General features: G+C 37.7%; 1 protein-coding gene across 7 annotated transcripts in view; it reads left to right on the top strand.

The window, feature by feature from the left end:
• Window positions 1–20,423, top strand: part of RBPJ (recombination signal binding protein for immunoglobulin kappa J region) — a 215,287-nt gene that overhangs the window by 145,927 nt on the left and 48,937 nt on the right. For 3 of the 7 annotated variants that reach the window (XM_015072420.3, XM_015072419.3, XM_053217488.1), the window contains exon 2: window positions 4,493–4,675. The exons of the other annotated variants lie outside the window; for them this stretch is intronic. In XM_015072420.3, the coding sequence (XP_014927906.1) occupies window positions 4,659–4,675 (17 nt within the window). In that variant the 5' untranslated portion in view covers window positions 4,493–4,658. The remainder of the gene's footprint in view (window positions 1–4,492; window positions 4,676–20,423) is intronic. 7 annotated transcript variants of the gene reach the window in all.

Below are 20,423 nucleotides of genomic sequence, written 5' to 3'. Positions count from 1 at the left end.
GTTTGGAAAACTCTTATTTAATATTTATGTATGCTTTTAGCATTTCTATCTATATTGTAAAGATAGTATCCATTCATTTACTTAGGTATTTGAGAACCCACTGCTTCTCTTTCTCATCCTCTGTCTCCTTTCATTTGGGCAGTATTATGTGCCAGATACTGTTCTAAAGATTTTACATGTATTAACTCATTTTTTTTTTCTTCCATTACACAAACGGTATTTTTATCCCAATTTTTCAAAAGGAGAAGCTCAGGTGCCTAGTGATGATTAACTTGCTTGAAGTTGCATAGCTAGCTCGTAAGTTGTGGATCTGGGATTCAGATTCAGACCCAGGCAGTCTTTTCTTCAGAGCCCGGTCTTCTAACCACCACGCTTCATTGTCTCCTGTGTGAAGACACCTCTCTGACACTGTGATAAGTGCTAGAGGTACATCTGAAATGGTTCTTGATGTCATGGAACTTAGATATTTATAAATGTTGTGTTTATAATTCTCTATATTTGTTAAAATATATAAAAAGATACACAATGTGGGAAAACACTATATATAATTAAGTAACTATATAATTAGCATATTACCATGTTATAAATTTCAGTATCGTTGACTGTTATTTCCATTGTGTGGATATGCCATAATCTAACTATTCCTGTGTTGGAAAGAAATTCTCATTCCTTTCTTAGTAAGTAATATTGCAGTGAACATCAGAATGCATTCATTATTGTCATTTCAAATTACTATGTGAGTCTATTTACAAAAACCTAAAAATTTGAAGTTACTGGCATCTGTTTCTAATTTTTTGAAGTTTACCCTTTAGCAGTAGTGCTAATCTACCTTCATAAGCATTGTATTCAGTAGTTACAAACAAAACAGAATTCAGTCAAAAATGTCCTATGTCAAACTATCTTCTCTTAAAGTCTCTGTTGTCTTTAATATTGTCATTGCAGTATATAAGTCCTTCCTAAATATTTTCTTTCATTTACTCAGATGTTTCTTTTTTTAATTTTTTTTTTAATGTTTCTTTATTTTTTGAGAGACAGAGACAGAGCATGAGTTGGGGAGGGGACAGAGAGAGAAGGGGAGTCACAGATCCCGAGGCAGGCTCCAGGCTCCGAGCTGTCAGCACAGAGCCCAACGCGGGGCTCGAACTCATGAACCATGAGATCATGACCTGAGCCGAAGTCGGACGCCTGACTGAGCCACCGAGGCGCCCCTCAAATGTTTCTATACTTACTAAGTTTTAGAGTATATCAGACATGCCCCCCATCATGAACATTCTTTGTTTAGTTGTCAATCATGTATCCAAAATGTGGTGCATAACATTTTCACATACTTAGGTCATTAGTGCCTAGTTTGTTCCAGGTCTTTGGTAGTTAGGTAATACGTTTAAAAAGATAAAGATAACAGTTTCCCTGTTGGACATAGCATAGTGAAGGAGGCTGTAACGACTGGCATGGAAATATATTTGTCTCTTTTATAAGAAGTGAAATATTTTGTAGACAGTTGCATAGAGTCTTTAATTAAAACACTGATTTTACAATTAAAAAGTATATAGTTGCACATCAGAATTTCTGAGGGGCATTCCTATTGTAATCCACTATTTTGGGTATTAATGCTTGTAAAATGAGTTATACAGAAGGGTTAGTGTTATTGATGAAGATATTTTTAAAAAGACCTTTAAGTTTTTTATTGTAATAGTTTGACTCTTAAATGTAGTAATTCTGCAAGATTTTGTTTCAGCAGTGTATAAAGTGGTTTCTTTGAGTCATCTAACTGCTTACCAAACAGTGGCCGTAGTAGTTGTGTTGATCACTTCTGCAGTTTTGGAATGTAGTGTGGATGCATGGTTTCCATTCAAATTTGAAATTGTTTAGGAGTTTCCTTTCCTTAACTTGGCGGATTTTTCTTCGGTGCTTTTTGTTTCTCTTTTAGTTTAATAATGCTTTGAAGTATTGGAGGGAGCTGTCCGTCTACTTTTGGGGAGGGGGCTTGTTTTGTTTGTATTTTTAATTACTGATAACCTGACTGAATGACTTCCCCTCTCTGAGCTAGTAAATATCTCTTTCCATGAGGCTAATACTGGTAGTAGTTTATGAGACAGGACCTATTTGGAAAAATGTGGCAGTGTACCCTCTTTTTTTTTTTTTTTTTTTCCTTAAGTAGGCTCCACACCTTACATGGGGCTTGAACTCATGACCCGGAGATCAAGAGTCACATGCTCTGCTGACTGAGCCAGCCGGGCATCCTGGCATGTATCCTCCTAAGGAAAATACTTTTCGTTGCTCATTTTTCTTTGGTCATCTAAAATTCATGTTGATAACTACTGTGGTTTCCAAGTCCTCTTGAAAAGATATTTAAGTGTATAACTTCATGGAAATACTAGATTTCATTTGTAGGACTCAAATGGAGATTCTGATTTTAGTGTATATGTCTGATTCTAATCCTTAGTGGCTTGACAAAGTGTACATATAAACCATGGCTACAGATCTATTTACATATGTTTGACTGGGTTTTGAGTGAAGAAGGCTTTGTAAAATTAAATTATTGTTATATCAGCCAGGTTGAAAACAAACGTAAGTGTTGGACTTGATTTCTTCTGACTTACTCTAGAAGATAGATTGGCGTAGCAGATTGCTTAAATAATCCCTGAGCCCGACCTCCCCGCTGCAGAAGGAGGCAACTAACTCCTCAGTCTCGGGCATGGTAGACCAGGATGAAATAGCAGTGGTGCTTTGCACGGTTCTTGGCATAATGACAACGGATGTCAGCCTCAGGACCCCCACTCCCCCAGCAATATTCTGCAACAATATTGTAACAGAAAAGTGCTGAAATTCTAGCTAAAAGGTCTAGATTTAGGTCCTAGTTCTTTTGCTGCTTGCTTTCTTGGGTCAGTTAGTTGACCACAGTGTCCATTTTGTCCTCTATAAAATGAGGTTCTAAAAATGAAACGATGTAATAAGAGCTTCGGACCTAGGCTTTGATTCTTTTTTATCTAATGTATTTATATTTTGCCCTGTTTCCCAATAGTTGACATTAATTTTTACGTGCAAGGGAGGAGCTGTCCTTCAGGAATATTAAGCTAGTAGTTGTGTGTAGGACGCATTTACTTGGAGGAGCAGGGTAGAGGAAGCAACGCGAGCGCACTTTCAGGGAGTTGTAACATCCATTGGCCCATCAGGAGGCCTTGAGGTGAAGTGAGAAGGGGCAGGGGGGTTCCACTGCGTGGTAAAACAATCTGTTCAGAAAGACTACCGTGGCTCTAGTGATTTCACTGGGCCGGGTCCCTTGATTGTGTTCTTCATTAGCTTCTTCCTGCCTACCCTGGTAGAGTTCTTTCCTCTATGCAGTTTTGTCACTGTTATCAGCTTTCTGAAGAGAGACCTGTATTTTGTAATCTGCGTTCTCCACAACCTGCAATAAATCTAAATCTCAAAAATACGTAATTTTCTGACATTGGACTTTGAAAGGTTTTCATCAGTTGAACCTACTTTTGCAAAAAGGAAGTAGTTCCACTTTTTCCTTAACACAGACTTTTTAGTGCTGGCTGGGAAATTTTGTCATTTTCCATTTCTTGTCTTTTACCGTCACACGAGCTGTTCCATAGACCCAGAGCATAACAGACCTGTTCCGGTGACTCTTTTTCTTTGGAAGCCCTTTTTATGGCTTGCTTTTACTTCAGTCATCCTAAAGTAATTTTAATTGCTTTATGACAAATGCGTATTGATTGTCAGTTAGTTTTACTTTCTCTGTGTAGCTTGAGTACTCCTTCTGGTGACTGTCACAGATTGCCAAACCTGAGGCAAAAGTAGAGTGAATTCTTAGATTTACAATGTGGCATATAAACTTATCGTATCACTTGAATAATGAAGTGTTTTAAGTATTTTATATAAGAAAGGTGGGTGGGAGTGAGGACCGCGGGACGGAAACCTGCCAGGGCAGCCGCAGAGCAGCAGTACCACTTGGTAGTTAGCCATGTGTTGTTCATTGATACGTGCATACTCTTATAAAAGTAAGCTTTACGAACTGGAGCTCTTTTCAGCGTAATGACTTCCATGGAATTAAAAAGATTTAGCAATGTTAGCATCAGGTGGGACAGGACCCTCTGCTGTACCTACTAATGAGTTCCCTTTTATACAGGTTGTGTGGGTTATTTTCAGCTCTCTTGTAACACGGAATAGAAGAGTTGGTCCATCAGAGGCACCCACCAAGTGTTCAGATCTGTCTTTTAGATTATTTTCATTTCGTGAAAAGAACACTGAAGAATCAATTGGGGCAAAGAGATTTTGTGGGGTTTTGTTGGATCTCCGTAAAGCCAGAGCTGTCTCGCCAACTGCTAAGCATGTATTCCTTCTCAATCATGATGAGGCCTCACGTTAAAAAATGACTTCCGTAGTACAGCAGCAGCTTTGTTTTTGTTAGTCGTGGCAGCAGTTAACAGTGCACCAGTGGCTTAACATACCAACACTTAAGTCCTTATTTTTTGTTTTTGTTTTTAAGTCATTGAAATTATGAGACTATCATTCAAATGGAAGCGTTATAGTTCTTCGGAACCATTATGATCTCAAAAGGAAAGGAGAATGATACAGATACACTGGCTGAGGTGTTTTGAGGTGCATCGAAGTGTTCCAAGCTGTGACTTACCTTAACATGTTCTTGAAGTACCATGGCGTGGATTAAAAGGTATGCTTTAGAAATCTCCCAGTGACCCCAGGGTCATGGATAGAATGAACGCTCGTGATTCTATATTTAATTGTCACATAAAGAGATTTTAATACTTAGATTATAGATGTGGTTATGGATTTATGGTGGTAGTATTTTTTCTTTTGTTAAAAAAAAAACCCACGTGTCTATCACCAGCTTGATGAATGATTCCCTCCCCACCCCACCCCCACCCCCGCCCCAAGAAATGGTTATAGAAGACACTGGGATAGATACTTTCCCTGGATTTTAATAGTGATGGGCTGTAATTTCTTTTACCAAATAGTTTAGGAATTATTCATGTATTAGTCTGTAATAAGCTCTGTGGTCTGCATCATAGACAAGTTTGTCTGCCGTGCTGTCATTTCATGGCCTGAACAGGAAATAGTTGGTTAAATGCTTTAGTTGGAGCCTTGATTTGACTAAACAAAATCATTCTTACTTGGACCATTTATAGTTCATGCTTGTTTTTGTCTTTTACAAATAATTTTTCCTGAGAGGAAAATGAGTGTCTTCTTATTAACAGTGATTGTTACTGCTTCTCTAATTAATCATTCACGTGTTTGTGGTATGTAGTCCCACTGTTATTTGTGGTTGCTAATAGTGGTAATTCTAGGTTTCCTATTACCCACTTAACCATCAAAAATTGTTAGGGTTTTTGTGTTCATACATTTTATTTGACTGATGTAGTCAGAACTACTTTTTAATTATTTGAAACCTTGGAAACCTCCTACTTTTGTATGGTGTGCTTCCTGCTAAATGTTTGCTTAGGGATGGTGGAAGTGAATAAACCCAGGAAGAACGCAGAGTTTATTACTGTTGTACTGGGTTCAGAATTCTTCATCTCTTAGGTAATGAAGGAAAGTATATTGGGAAGGTAACAGTTTAAATCATTGATATGTAAATTTAATAGAAATATACCAGAGCAGTCTGTAATATTTATCAGTTGGGCTACCTTATGTTAAGATCTTTTGACAGGTTAGCAGTTAAATTCTAGGTGGAATTTAGTTATTAAACATAAGACAAAAGGGCTTTATATTAAATTCTAGCCTATAATGACAGCAGTGTAATCAAGTTTTGAAGTAAGGTTGGCTGCTTATTAACCAAGGCAATCATTCAGTTCAATAGTATCTACTCTCTATAAAGATCTTTTCTGACATGGGTTGGAGATGATATTGAATACATTGTTTATAAAATGTATTTCTTTATAATATTTGCTATTTCAGCTTTAAAAATCTCTTTGTGGGATAGTACATGGGGCATCTGTTTTTTGTTTTTTGTTTTGTTTTGTTTTGTTTTGTTTTTTTTAACTCCACAGAGGATTCTTGATGCAGAGACCAGAGTTGGGAACCCTTTGGAAAAGTTTATAACTTAGTGGTTAAGAGCTTACACTCTAGTGCCAACTGACCTATGTTTCAGATCTAACACTTAGTTTATTATTTTGACAGATTGTAAAAATGATATGGAAAAAAGGTTTATATATTAAAAATATAGTAACATAAGTATACATAATTATATAATTTATGTTAATGCATTTTATATGTGTGTATATATATGTGTGTGTGTGCATGTACATGTACATATCTATATATAGGTTATATATCTATATAAATAAATTATACACACAGTGCTGGGTAGGAAGCCATTGTTGAGTAACAGATGATTATCAAATGCCAGATCAGGAACCTGGTCTGGGAGGGGGGATGCTATTAACATATTTTTCTTACCTTGAGTTTTACACTTTCTCAGATGATCTTCCTAGAGCTAAATGAACAATCACTATTTGACTGATGCTTTCAATTCTTTGGGCTTTTTCTCATCAGTGAAAGGTGGTCACCAGAGACTGGTAATTTATCTATGGTCCTCTAATTCTGCCCAAGTAGAGCATTCTCTAAAGCTATGTTTTTCAAATTGCAGGTTTCAACCCATTCAAGAAATTGATTTAATGGGTTATGATCAGCATTAAGACACATATTAGAATAGAAAATAAAATATCAGAGAGCATGGGCTATAGAAAAGGCTATTTAAAAAATATTTTGTTTCAGGTTTTTAAAATGCTGAAATAAAATGTATACACATTTATGTTGATTGGATTGCTTTAAGTGTGCCTACCATGGTCACAGATGCTATTGGTCTGTCTTGTTTCACCTTGTTAAGAAATAACCAGGATACGTTCCAGTCTGTGGCTTGTGATGGTATGCCGTGCTCTATATTACCTTCAAGGATCCCCTTACCATCCCTTTCATTTGAAGTGAAGGTTATTATAGGAGAGTATCTAAGGAGTAGAGGAGAATAGGAGAACATAATGGCTTTTGAGTGGCATTACAAGGGTGTTTTATCAAGTAGAGTGATCAAGTATACTGCCCCTTGGCATACATTCTGGTATTTATCATCTATAGATCAGTGATCTTCAAACTGCCAGTAGTAGCCTATTCTGGAGTCAAATTAATAAGTTACTGCCTTTCCCCCTTAATTAAATGAAGCGGAAAAGAACAGAATAGCAAATGTCTTAATGTATCCCACAATATGGCTTTGTAAAACTTTTGTTTTAGGGGCATGTATATGTGCCAGATTGCAGAGACCTAAGTACTGGTCAATTGGGAAATTGTATGAAGCTCAGTCTTACAAATCTAGATCGCCAAACTGACCCCGGCCAGAAGACTTCAGATATCTAAACAGGATTATCAGCTCAGTCAGTGGTCTTATCTCTGATGGTAGGTTATAGTTAATGAGCTGTGAAACATTTTTGTTGTTGTTGTTGTTTTTAAGAGAGACGGTGCATGTGCAGGGGAAAGAGGGAGTGAGAGAGAATCTCAAGCAGGTTCCATGCTCCTCACAGAGCCCTATGTGGGGCTTGGTCCCATGACCCCCAGTATCATGACCTGAGCCGAAATCAAGAGCCACTCAGGTGCCCCTTTGTTTTTGTTTTTTGTCATGTTATTGGTATGTGTGAAGAGGTGTGAGCTTGCCCTGGTAAATATTTAAAGTCTCCTAGGTAAGATATTTATAATATATACTGCTTGAGGACGAATTTACTCTTACTTTACATTGATGAAAGTGGCCCATACAGTTAAAAAAACAAACAAACCCAAAAACCTGATGATATATACTAAAACCCACCCAGTTCATTTTCTCATTCCTTATATGTTAGGACTTTGCATGTAATAAACAGGTGCTGCTTCAATTCAGAAGATAGACATAAGTTTAATGTTGCAAAAAGATTAAGCCTAAATCAGATAGATTATAATATTTAGTGTAGTTAAATGTTAGACCTTTTATTTTTTTGTATTTGTGCCTGTGTCCACTGCAGTGTCCTGCTAACAGGCAGATATTTGTTTTATAGATTTGTTGAAGGTGATCACAGAGTTTCTGGTGAATATTTTAAAATAAAGCTTCAAAGTAGGACAATATCAGCATGTGTTTGTTTTAGGATTGTGTCTAAAATACAGTTTCTCTCTAGAAAACAATAAGAGAATGAGGACTTCTGGTAAATGGTTTCATAGCAATGGAATTTGTATATTAGCTTTCTCCACTTGGGAGTTGAAAAATGGAAGAAATCTTTGCCAGAATAGGAGGCCAAAAGATGATAAGCACAATTCATCTTTCTTTGCAAGTTCTTGGAATTTGAGTCAGACGTACATAGTTCCTGCTCTGAATTGGGTACGATATACTAAACTTAGAAATTGTGTTTTGAAATTACAGAAGATAAAGTAGTAACCACCCCCCCCACCCCCCCCCCCCACCCCCTCAACCAGTGGATTAAGTATGCCATTGATGGTAGGTTGTCTTTGCAGGGGTGTGCAGGGGTAAATTGCTAGTGGTGAGGCAGAAAACAGCCTGTGGATTCAGAGAATGGGAAAATTAATTCCTTTTTTCCATTACTCCATTTCCCCAAAACCTCCCACTCCCCACCCGACCTTGCCTTCTCCCAGACTGTTCAGTTCTTCCTACCCTCATCAACAGCATCGCTTGGCTTTTCATCATTATTTTAGTCCGGTTTATTCTCAACCTCCTCTCTCTTCCTCATGCTGCTTCTCCTGTTGAGACTGCAAAGTTTCATGGTGTTGCTTCCTGGCATTTATTTCTTCTTCACAACTATGTCCCTTTACTTTAGTTACCAGCATGCATGAGAATGAGAGCAACTTGTATCCTTTATCTTTGGTAGATTTTTCCTCCTAACATGTAGTTTAGAAAGAAACTAAACTGTATTCTAGTTTAGTTGGCCTCGAACTGAGAGCAGTGGCCACAGATGGCCCCAACCACATATCTAGGATTAGAAGAAAGAACATTTCATAAATTACTGTTAATTATTAGATATGGTTCCAGGATACTTTTGGTTACTAAAAACAAGTCAAAAACTCTCTTAAGAATGAAGATTAGCTGCTTTGAGAGTGTTTTAAAAAGATGTTTTAGATTATGAAAATAACAAAGTTTTAAAAATCTTTTGTATAAATGATAACATTGTTAGCATTAGGCACTTTCTCAAGCTAATTTATAGTACTTTGAAAAACATTGCCATTTTGCCTGTTTCTGGAATCTGGGATATCTATTAAAAGAATACTTTAGAACCCTATCTCAAGCATGAACCTAACTGAAGTGGAATATACTAGGTCAGTAATTGTCATGAAAATTGGGGAATATCTTGCTTGTGAAAAAAAAGAAATCAGTTGATCTTGTAATATTGAACTGCTAGGTGATTATGGGGAGGCTAGTGCGTAGGTGAGCCGGAAATGTGCACACATGCCAAACCTGTTGCTTAAATGAGGGGTACAGTTTTCATTATGGAGACCTTATCAGCCATGTGGCCAGGTTCTTACACATCAGAGCGAGTGAACTGCAAATAAAATAATGGCAGCTTTAGATGACGCCCACAAGTCGTCAGGTGTTGCTTTAACAACCATCACGTCAGCATATACTCTTTAAAAATAATGACTGGAAATGTACGACTTTGGAAAATAGCGATCGGAAAGGACAGCTGCCTTCTTCCACTCCCCCGCCCTGCCCGCCCCTCGTTCACATGCTTGTGCTCTGTGATTATTTGTTATAAGGAATCCTGGGGAGGAACTCTTGGGGTGGTCGATAGGACAAAGTATGTTTTCAGAGCATTTACTTTGGTGGAGTGCTTTTGTGTTTCATGACAACAATGGGAGGACCAAGGTGATTAAAAATGTGCTGCAAGTGCTGATAGTAGCAGCTAAGCAGCTAGATTAATCAAGTCTGCATGAAATTTACCTTTGTGAAAGTTCCTTTTTGGTTAAAATTCCTGTGGACAAAGTAATCTGTGAGTGGGAAATTGTGGCCTGGGGCAGGGACAAGGCAGGTACAGGTGGTGACTTGGAGCAGGTAAAATCCTTTGGAAACATTGACTTTTGAAATAAAAGCTGTGGCTCCACCTGCTGAGAGCCAGTTTTCAATGCCACTCTCTCTACCCCCGCAAGTCACACTGTGTTTTGTTGACTCCTGTATCCCCTGCCCCCAGACAGTGACTAGTCATAGCAGGTACTTAGTAAATACTTGTTAACTGAACAAACTTTTGGTAATAGAGGTTATTAACATGCACTTGACCTGTCATGGCAGGACAGACCATTTCTTATGTACCAGCTTCTTAATTTACAAATGGAGAGAATGAGTGGATATATAAGGAAGTAATCACATTTTGAAATGATTTTAATTTCTTCAGTTTTATCCTCACTGAACTCTGAGTTAGAATTTGTATTAAAGACCGAGAAAATCTTGAGCGCATAATAGCTAGTATTTAAGGAGTGTTGGACTTACAAAATGCCCCCTCCAGCTCTCCAGGTTGTTACAATTAACGTTTGTGTTTTACAGTGCGGAGACTGAAGCCCTCGAATAACTGTGTAAGGGCTAGAGTGGTTTTTTGTTAGAAAGACCTGGACTTTGGGGGAACAAATCTTGGAAATAGTTTATACAATAATTCAACAGATTTTTCTCACAATGGTAGATCTCCAAGTGTGAGGTTTTTTTGTTTTTTTTTTTAATAGGGAAAGAATGATTGTGATCTATGCTCGTATCCCACAGAAGAAAAGCTCTGTATTTGAACTAAAACATTTCCATATTTGGGATTGACCAGATTTAGTTTGTTAGGAGGTGGACAATTGCCCTTTTATGGCCGCAAGACACTCCATTACTGCTTTATTTCTCTTCGGCTTGGTGGCTCTGACACTTCCTCAGGCAATCCTTTTCTCTTCTTTTTCACTGCTCTGTTGCATCCCAGTGTTCTCTGTATCCTTTCTTCTCTTCCTACCCCACAACCTCCTCTCTATTTTACATGCAGCCTTAACAAACAGGAATATTTGCTCTGCAGTCTTCCTGTTTAAAATAATGTGTGAACAGTGCTTTTGAGTGTGAGAACTGGGCAGACCAAGTGAGAGAAAGGAGGATGTTATAAAAATAGTATAAAATGTAGGTCCTAGCAAGTTGTCCAGAAGTCAAAAGGGTTGACCCCAGGACAAGTAGTATTCCTCTGTCAGATTAAAAGATTTGTTGAGTATAATGACCAGACTGGTAGGATTAATTCTTGAGGAATACTGGAACCAAACCAAGGCATTGAGGGATAACCAGGAAAAAAAAATCAACAGTTAGAACTGTGACTCCCCTTTAACTTTGATTTTCATTCCGAAGTTCAAATTTATACTTAGAATTAAGGATCTAATTTTAGTCTTAAACTTTCCTTCATACCTAGGAACCACCATCATTTAAAAAGCCCAGAAAGTTAAGGGTGCCTGGGTGGCTCGGTCGGTTGGGTGTCCCGACTTCGGCTCAGGTCATGATCTCGTGGTTTGTGGGTTCGAACCCCATGTCAGGCTCTGCGCTGACAGCTCAGAGCCTGGAGCCTGCTTTGGATTTTGTGTCTCCCTCTCTCTCTGCCCCTACCCTGCTCGCTCACTCGCTCTCTCTCTCAAAAATAAACATTAAGAAGAAAAAAGCCCCGGAAGTTAATTTGTCAGTTGCATCAATATTATTGGCTTATACATAATGGATCTTATATTAGTATTTGATTATTGAAACTACAATGAAAAATTGCCTGGGTGAAATTGCTGGAGACCTATACCTGGCATATGTAAGTTTTCGTATCAGATTCTTCAAAACTGTGTAAAGGAACATGGACTTCTAAGTACCTTGTTTCAGGAGTATTGTTTATAGCCCCATTTAGATCTTGATAAGAATCTATCAAAAACATGGATTAATACTTTTTTGAAGATGTCAACATGGCTCATTAAGGAACATTGGTATTGTTGAGCAAGTAATAATAGTAAACTATAGCAGGACATTCTCCTTAGGAAAAGTAGATAGTTTAATTAAGGTGAGGAAATTAGTCATCATTTTAGGTTTTTGGACTTGGTAAAATAGTTTCTTTTTCTCTCCTTTATAAAACTTGTAAATTTAATAATTGACTTATTTGGGAGACTATAATTTTTTTCTCCAATGTGGAAAATAGTGTTCTAATTTCAGATCAATTTGTTCATGATTATTTTTAATTCAGAATAGTTCATCTAAATAATATTATAGTTTAAGAGCTACTATTCCATATTTTTTTTTTTTTTTTGGTTTTGCCACCTTTTTTTCTTTTTTAACATATGACTTGCTATTATTCTGGTTTATTGGGTTAGTGAACACATACTGTCTACAGGCTTATATTTGAAAACTTGATGTTAACACTATACACACTTGAGCCAACTTTAATGTGAATAATATAAGCTTATAGGTTTGGCCATATTTCTCTTATGCACACTTCTATTTAAAAAAAAAAAAAAGGTTGTTCAGCATAAAAGTTATGGCCTAAAAAAATCCACTGTGCCTATCTGATTTATTGAGGAAACAGGTTGGCATTTTTTTTCCTCCTATAGCTCTTTAAAGGCTCTGGATTCCACTAATCCCTACAGCTATTAACACATCAGATTTCCCTGGTTTATTTAACCTAGTGGCATTGTTTCATATTTTGTAGTTTGATTACTACAGCATTTCATTCTTGAGATTCAACAGTTTTTGTTTGCTGAGAAATAGTTTACAGGTTAAAAAATGATTTTTCTGAAACATTAAATTTTCATATGATGGGTGGTTTGTTTAATGAAAAAAGAAAATAGACATTAATTTTTCAGTGAATTAGGGAGAAAAAAGTCCTTATTTTGGGAAGATAAAGAAGATAAGCAGTTTAAGGACCAGAGTATGGCTTCCTTATGTATTTATGTGTGGGTCTCATTATCTTGACCTTAGTATGGTCAATGCATAGTCAGAGGTAGGAGAAAGTGCTGCCTTGTGACTTTCTGAGCTCAATTTTCTAAGTTTGAAATACTGCCTACCTGTCAGGGCTATGAATGAGAATTAAGTGACAGCATATATAAGGAGATACATGCTATTTGTTGTTACATACTTCTCTGTTCTGCTATATGAGGCCAGTTTAGGAAGCTGTGGATAGTAGTAATGAGAGCTTCATTTAGCCTTGTGGAATCGGGGAATGGAAATATAGAAGATAATTTGAGATACAGTTGGCAGCATTAGTCAATGATTTGTTTATGACAGAAGGAAAGAATGAGAAGAAGTCAGTAAGACTACTACTGTAGGGAAACGACATGTCTTCAGGGAGCATGCAGGTGTGGAAGTTGGTAAAAGGAATGTTAAGAATTAAGTGGCTGCAGTAGAGTTTATCTTTAAGGAAGACCTATCCTCCTGTTTTCTGGTTAGACAGTTTGATGTTGGGCCGTCGACTAGACAGTAAATTAACTCTGACAACACAGCTTTGCAGTTTGCATAATTTAAATTCATAGCACAGCAAAACACTAAGTACATACATACGTGAATGACTCAGATGGTGAGTGAAACCTCTTCCTATTAAAGGTGGTTATTCTCGTTTTCTTTGTTGCTACCCTGACTCCCAGCTTTTGCTCCTGTGTTAGTGCTTCGACACCATCAGTTTCTGATGATCTATACTTTTAATCACTTCATGGTCGTTCCCAGTTCAGAACCTTTCCTTTATGCTGAGCAGAGGTCCTCAGATGATTCGAGTATTCGGCTGCTTTTCCTCCCACCCAGGGCAAAGCAGTTTGCCGTCAGATTGCACTCTCAACTTCTGTGCCGCTGTCTTGCGTATTACCTTTCAGAGTCCTGGGCCTCCTGTGAGGCTTGAGGAAGCAGATACTAGCTGCTGGGTCCGTGTTTTTGGTCCTAGCGGTGCGTGAAGGCAGCGTGACAAGTTACTGGCTCGGATAGACTTTGGCAGAAAGCCATCTTTTAAGCTTTGAATTGTGGTTAAGACCACTTCTTCAGAGTGGTTTAGGCATTACCACAAATGCAGGTCTATTATATTATGGCCTGTTGTAATTCAGAAGAAATGTATTGTTTGGGCCATTAACACTCAACGCTGAAAGGCATTTCCTTATTCATGCGATGGTATTATAAAAAACATTTGGAAGTCTCTTTCCCATTCTGATCATATGAATTTTGATCATTTTATTATCTTTGTTTATTAAAATTCTCCATTTTAATTCAGTGTCTTATCTTACATATTTTAAAGTGATAATTGGCATTGTTTATTATGCCCTCAGGGACAGGATTCTTTGAAACTGCTTAACTCCTTTATAAACCCGAGTCCTAGCCTTACCTTTATTCATTAGACCTTATTCTGGCTACCCTATCCATAAATGTTCTGGTCCGTGTTTTTTGAAGGAAAGTAAAAGGCGGATGCCCTGCTGAATTCAGATACTTGAGAATACCAAACTGTGTTAGAGATTTGGCTACATAAGAAATTGGCCAAACGTGGTTTGATGGAGGTTGGGCTGGTACTGTGTTTGTATAATTTCTATCACCGTAAAAAAGAAGAATGTAAAACCTCTTTGTTTACTGAAGATGTTTGTGTAGATTCTTGGTTCCTTTCAACTCAGAAGAAAATGTACTTTGCAGAATTATGATCGATAGTGTAAATAGTAAAGTCATAAGACACAGTTCCCACTACAATTGTAACATTTTTCCTTGTGCGAGGAAAATGTAAGAGTAAATGTCAAATTTATGACATACATATGTGGGCACACACGTGTCTGTATCCATATGTGTGTGGTAGCCAAGGTGTAGCTCCTCTGGCAATTGTCTTTAGATTTACTGAATTTTATGTATTGATAGCTTTAAACAGCATTTTTTTCACTTTCTAGTATTCGAAGAAAATTATACCCTTTACCTTTAAGATTTAGTCAGTAGCTGAAGCATTGGGAGGGTAAAGAAGGTTTCCTTTTTGGTTTTTTGTGGACCCCTCACTGAAGCAAACCACGTCTGTGCTTGTATCGTAGAAAGTTTTAGGATCAGTTACTGCACTTTACAATTCTAGCATAAAATTCATATCCCTGGCCCCATGTTCGCATGTTAGCTAAATTCCATCTTAATGCAGAGTAAATGGAAAACCATGAACATTATACTTTAGCTCTGGTTTTTTTGTTGGTTTGTTTTTAATGTTTTATTAATTTTGAGAGGGACAAAGACCGAGTGCGAGCGGGGGAGGGGCAGAGAGAGAGGGAGACACAGAATCCGAAGCAGGCTCCAAGCTCCCGGCTCCCAGCTGTCAGCATGGGAGCCTGGGGCTTGAACTCAGGAACCATGAGATCATGACCTGAGCCAAAGTCCGACACTTTAACTAACTGAGCCACCCAGGTGCCTGGGCAAGGTAGTTTTCTGAGCTAATTTCCGCATCTGCATATTATAATGAGGATAATAGCACCTACCTTATAGGACTGATAAGTGTATGCAGTTGAGATATGCAGGCACAGTACTAGCCTTACGCCAGCCCTCTAGTAGCTGCTGTTACAGTGTAGTCTGTATGGATAGGGACAGTGTGTCTTATTTGTTGCCACATGTTCCAAGTCTAGTGCAGTGCTTAACACACAATAGGCACTTAAATGTGTGTTAAATGATTAAGATAAAAATAACCAGAATATGGGAAAACAATTAAACCATTTTCTGTCTCCTTCCTTTTCTCAGTTTTAGATTAGATAGGCAAAGGAAGCCAGTTTTAAGATTAATAATGGGAACATTTTAATCCTAGTACATATTCAGCATTTTTTCCATGACATTTCATAGTTAGTGATTTTTTAAAAATACGTAATCTTGTGGTAGATGATTTACCACAGATGATCCTGATATTTTGCCTACTAAATAGGAGAGAAGATTGTGGGAATATCTGATCTACAATTTGGATGGAGAGGGAGGAAGACCAATTTTGTTAGGACTTATATGCCTGTTGACATGATATTTAACTTTTCTTAATATGAAATACATCATCCTGGAATGGTGTAGCCCAGGACTAGAAATCACTGCCTTATAAAATTTTGATGTTAAAATAAAATTTGAAGGCAATAGGAATGAATTCCAGGAAAGAACTCTTTCCCTCCACCCACCCCCCCAACCAGCCATTCATTCAAAAAACAATTAAGAAAAATATACATAATACCCACATACACACATATATATTTCTAAATTAATGTCATAAACCTACAGAAACAAAGCACACAAATTGTAAACGTACAATAAAGTGAATCTTCACAAAGTGAATATACACGTGTGACCATCACACGCATGAAGCAAGAATGTTACCAGTTCCCTGGAAGCCCTTCTTGTTGCCCCTTCTGGTCTCTCTGCTACTCTCCCACAGGTAACCTGTATCCCGATGAACACTGCACATTAGTGTGGCTTGTTTTTGAATTTCCTATAAACAGATTTATATAATTTTGTGCCTTTTTGAGTCTGGCTTCTTTTGCTTGCGATCAGCGTATCACATATATGGTGATAGTTTGTTCACTTTGGTTACTGAATAGCACTCTATTGTATGATTATTCCTTAATTTATCTGATCCTTGACACTGGTCTTTTGGGTTGTTAGTTTTGGCTTATGTCTGATGCTACAGATGTTCTTGTACATGTCTTTTGGTATCCATTTATACACATAATGTGGGGAGAGTATTTTTACTACTTTGGAATTTCATCGGCAATAATCTCAAGTCAGCAAGCAATATATTTTAAACTGTTGTCAATGGGCTAGCAGTATCACTACATTCTAAGGTGTACTTGCCTTAAGGAAGAATCACAAGCCTCCATGTCCTGCCTAATTGCATGATACTGCTTCTCAGGCTTTTCTGTTGCATAGGCTGAGTCAGGACTAAGTAGGGAGACACCCACTGGACCTAACTTTGAAAGGGAAACATGCTTTTTCTACTCCTCCCATTTCCTTCCGTGTGATGGGAACTATGTGATGTATGATGCTTGGCCTCTCTCCACATACCAGGTGTGTGGAACATTTTATTTTTAGAGCGTTAGGACTCAATATAGAGTGTGGCTTTAAAATTTCTTTTGGCTTAATAGTTGTGTGGGTTTTTTTTTTACTGAAAATTACTTATTTTCCCATAACTTATTCTCTGGAGGCAGGAACTCCTGATGTAACCATTTTTCTCGTATCCTTTCCTACTAAAAATCTCCTTGGCCCTTTGTACTGTAGGGTAAGCTTCCATCTCAGAAATCATTGATGGCACTTCTTGGGGTTCTGACCTATCTCAGTGTCAGACGTTTCTTGTTCACTTGTCCGAGGCAGTGGTTAACAGGTAACTGGAGCCCTTCCCAGACAGATGTTTTATACACTAAATGTTGCATGTATTTGCAAGAGTAGAAGCCACGAAGAACAGGTGGGAAAAAAATCCCATTGTGGATGGTTATACTGTTATGGCCTTCTAAATTTTCTGTAGGGAGAAAAATGTCTTTTGCTGCCTTCTTTTTTCTTTTCAACCCCTCCCTCCCTTCCTCCCCCCCCTTTTTTTTTGACTCACTAAGGTTAGAATATTTAAGGATGAGAAAAAAGTTAATACCTCTTCTGATTAATAATCAGATTTATTTCTTCCTGCAAAGAAATTCCAAGTGGCTGCTTAGCTTTTAAAGAACTGACAACCTTAACATCTCTAACAGAAAATTTGTAGGGAGGAAAAAAATCTTCACTGCTCGTAACTTGAGGTGGGCATGAAAAATAAGAGGGGACATGCATGGGAGAAAACTTTGTGACTTCATCTCATATATAAGCTAGTTGTCCATGATCACTTGTGGATTTTCTATGAAAGGTGTTTAGTCCTAAACAGTTTTTGATGGGTTACTTGTATGCTGTCTGGGCTGCCCTTCCTTGGAAGGGATAAATTCTAGGGCAAACCTCTCTTTCTCCTTTCGTATCTTTGCCTTGATGGTGGTAGGAACCGTTTGTGTGTGTGTCTGTGTACATGTGGATACACATGTGCTATTTCTATTTATATGTTCATATACTCCTCATTTGTTTGTTTTGGCACCTGCTTGTTGGTGTTTAAGTTACTGCGCAGCGTCTGTTACTTGACCTGGTAGTAACTTAGGACCCCTCAAAGCTGAGCCCTTATCCCTCTCTAAGCCGTAGTTTAAGGCAAAACTAAATGTGTTTTTGTGTGTGGTAAATTATATATGACGACATAAAATGTATCATTTTAACCATTTTTAAATGTACAGTTCAGTTGCATTAAGTACGTTTACATTATCGTACAACTGTCTCCATCCATCTCCAAAGCTTTTTATCTTCCCAGACTGAAACTCTGTACTCTCTCTGCTCCCTGACCCGTATCCCCAGCCCCAGCCCCAACTCCTGGCAACCAGCATTCTACTTTTCTGGCTCTGTGAATGTGGCCACTCTAGGTACCTTATATAAGTGCAATCCTAGAACATGTGCCCTTTCGTGTCTGGCTTATTTCTCTCAGCATAAAGTTTTCAAGGTTCATCCACGTCGTACCATGTGTCAGAATTAACTTTTTAAGGCAGAATAATATTTCATTATATGTGTATACCACATTTGTTCATTTCTTCATTCATCAGTAGGCATTTGGGTTGTTTCCACCTTTGGGCTGTTGTAAATAATGCTGCTGTGAGCAATGGTGCGCAAGTATCTGTTTGAGTGCCTGCTTTCGCTTCTTTTGGGTTTACACCCAGAATTGAATTTGATTGGTCATGCAGTAACTGTATGTATAATGTTTGGAGGAACCACCACACTGCTTTCTATAGTGGCCGCACCATTTTATATTCCCACAGTAAGGTACAGAGGTTTTAATTTTCCCATATCCTCACCAACACTTGTTATTTTCTGTTATTTTTGATAATCACCATACTAATGGATGCCAAGCGGTATTTCTTTATGGTTTTGATTTGCATTTTCCTAATGACTAGTGATGTTGAGTATCTTTTCACGTGCTTATTTGCCATTTGTTTATCTTCTCGGACAAATATATCTGTTCAAGTCTTTTTCCTATTTTTTTCTCCTGTACCTATTTTTAAATCAGGTTTTTTGTTGTTGAGTTAGAGGAGTTTTTTATATATTCTGGATGTTAATCCCTATGAGATACATGGTTAATTACATGTATTTCTAAAACAATATAAATGTGTATTTGTTTTGAAGGGTCGATTTCAGTTTTACCATATTTGTTAGAGTAAATATCGTTGAGTAATCCAGCCTTGAAGGAGTAGTGGTGTTTTACTGAGTGCTTATTCGTACCAGGTACTCTTTTAAGTGCTATACATAGATCAACATTTTAAATTCTTGTGAGACTCATATGGAAGTACTGTTATCTGTGTTTTCAGTTGAGGAAAATGAGACATAGAATTTAAGTAACTTCCACTTGTTGGCATTAAATCTGGGATTTGAATTTAAGCAGTGCAGCTCTGGAGTCCATGTACTTACCACAGCACTTGTCTACCATTCCCATGTGTGATACTCTGTGTTCCATCAGGTGACACTTTGCACCTCTTGAACGCGGCCTTAAAAGGCAGTTCATGAGGTCAAGTGAGGCATTTGAAGGAGTACTTAACAAAAATTAAGCAGATAGCTAAGATTGGAACCTATATAAAGCTCTTTAGGTTGCATTGTATTTCCCTTTGTGGAAGTATATGTTTTCCTTAAGGGTGTGAATTTCTTTATTTGAATTGGGCATATGTTTTTCTAAAGTAGCTTCCCAGGGAAATTTGCTGAGACTGTTTTTTGAGTAAATTCTTAACTCGTATGCCTTTATCTATTTTTACTTTAAGCTACCTGTGTTGTACACTTGGTGTGTGAGTTGATTTCTAGAGAATGTAATTTTATTTTGCTGTTTACCTAAACCAGACTTAATTAGTAAAGAATAAGGCACCTATTAAATTGTGTGACACATTCTAGAACAAATTGGAATTCTTGCTGCTGCCTGTAATTATCACAAATAATTGTGTATAAGGTGTATGTATTTTTTTATATGTGCACTTGGGGGAGATGAAAATGTGGACCTTATTTTCTCATTCAAAATGAATGCTGCTAACTGGTTTGCTTTTTTTTTTTGTTATTTATTTTTTTTTTTATTTAATGTCTTTATTTTTGAGACAGAGAGACACAGAGCATGAGCAGGGGAGGGGAGAGAGAAGGGGACACAGAATCCAAAGCAGGCTCCAGGCTCTGAAGCTGTCAGCACAGAGCCTGACATGGGGCTCAAACTCATGGACTGTGAGATCATGACTTTAGCTGAAATCGGACGCTTAACTGACTGAGCCACCCAGGCGCCCCTAACTGGTTTGCTTTTTTAGGTATATATGGCTGCCACTGGGCAGTGGTAGATAATCAGAAAGTGATTCCTAATTGTACACATGGCATTTACTTTTTTTGTTGTTGTTAATACAAATGATGCTTTATTCATCATGTTTCTTCGTATGCATAT

Source organism: Acinonyx jubatus, chromosome B1, assembly GCF_027475565.1.
Source record: "Acinonyx jubatus isolate Ajub_Pintada_27869175 chromosome B1, VMU_Ajub_asm_v1.0, whole genome shotgun sequence".
Classification (NCBI taxonomy): Eukaryota; Metazoa; Chordata; class Mammalia; order Carnivora; family Felidae; genus Acinonyx; species Acinonyx jubatus.
Note: the sequence above shows the minus strand (reverse complement) of the source record. Positions and strands in the feature narration are given on the sequence as shown.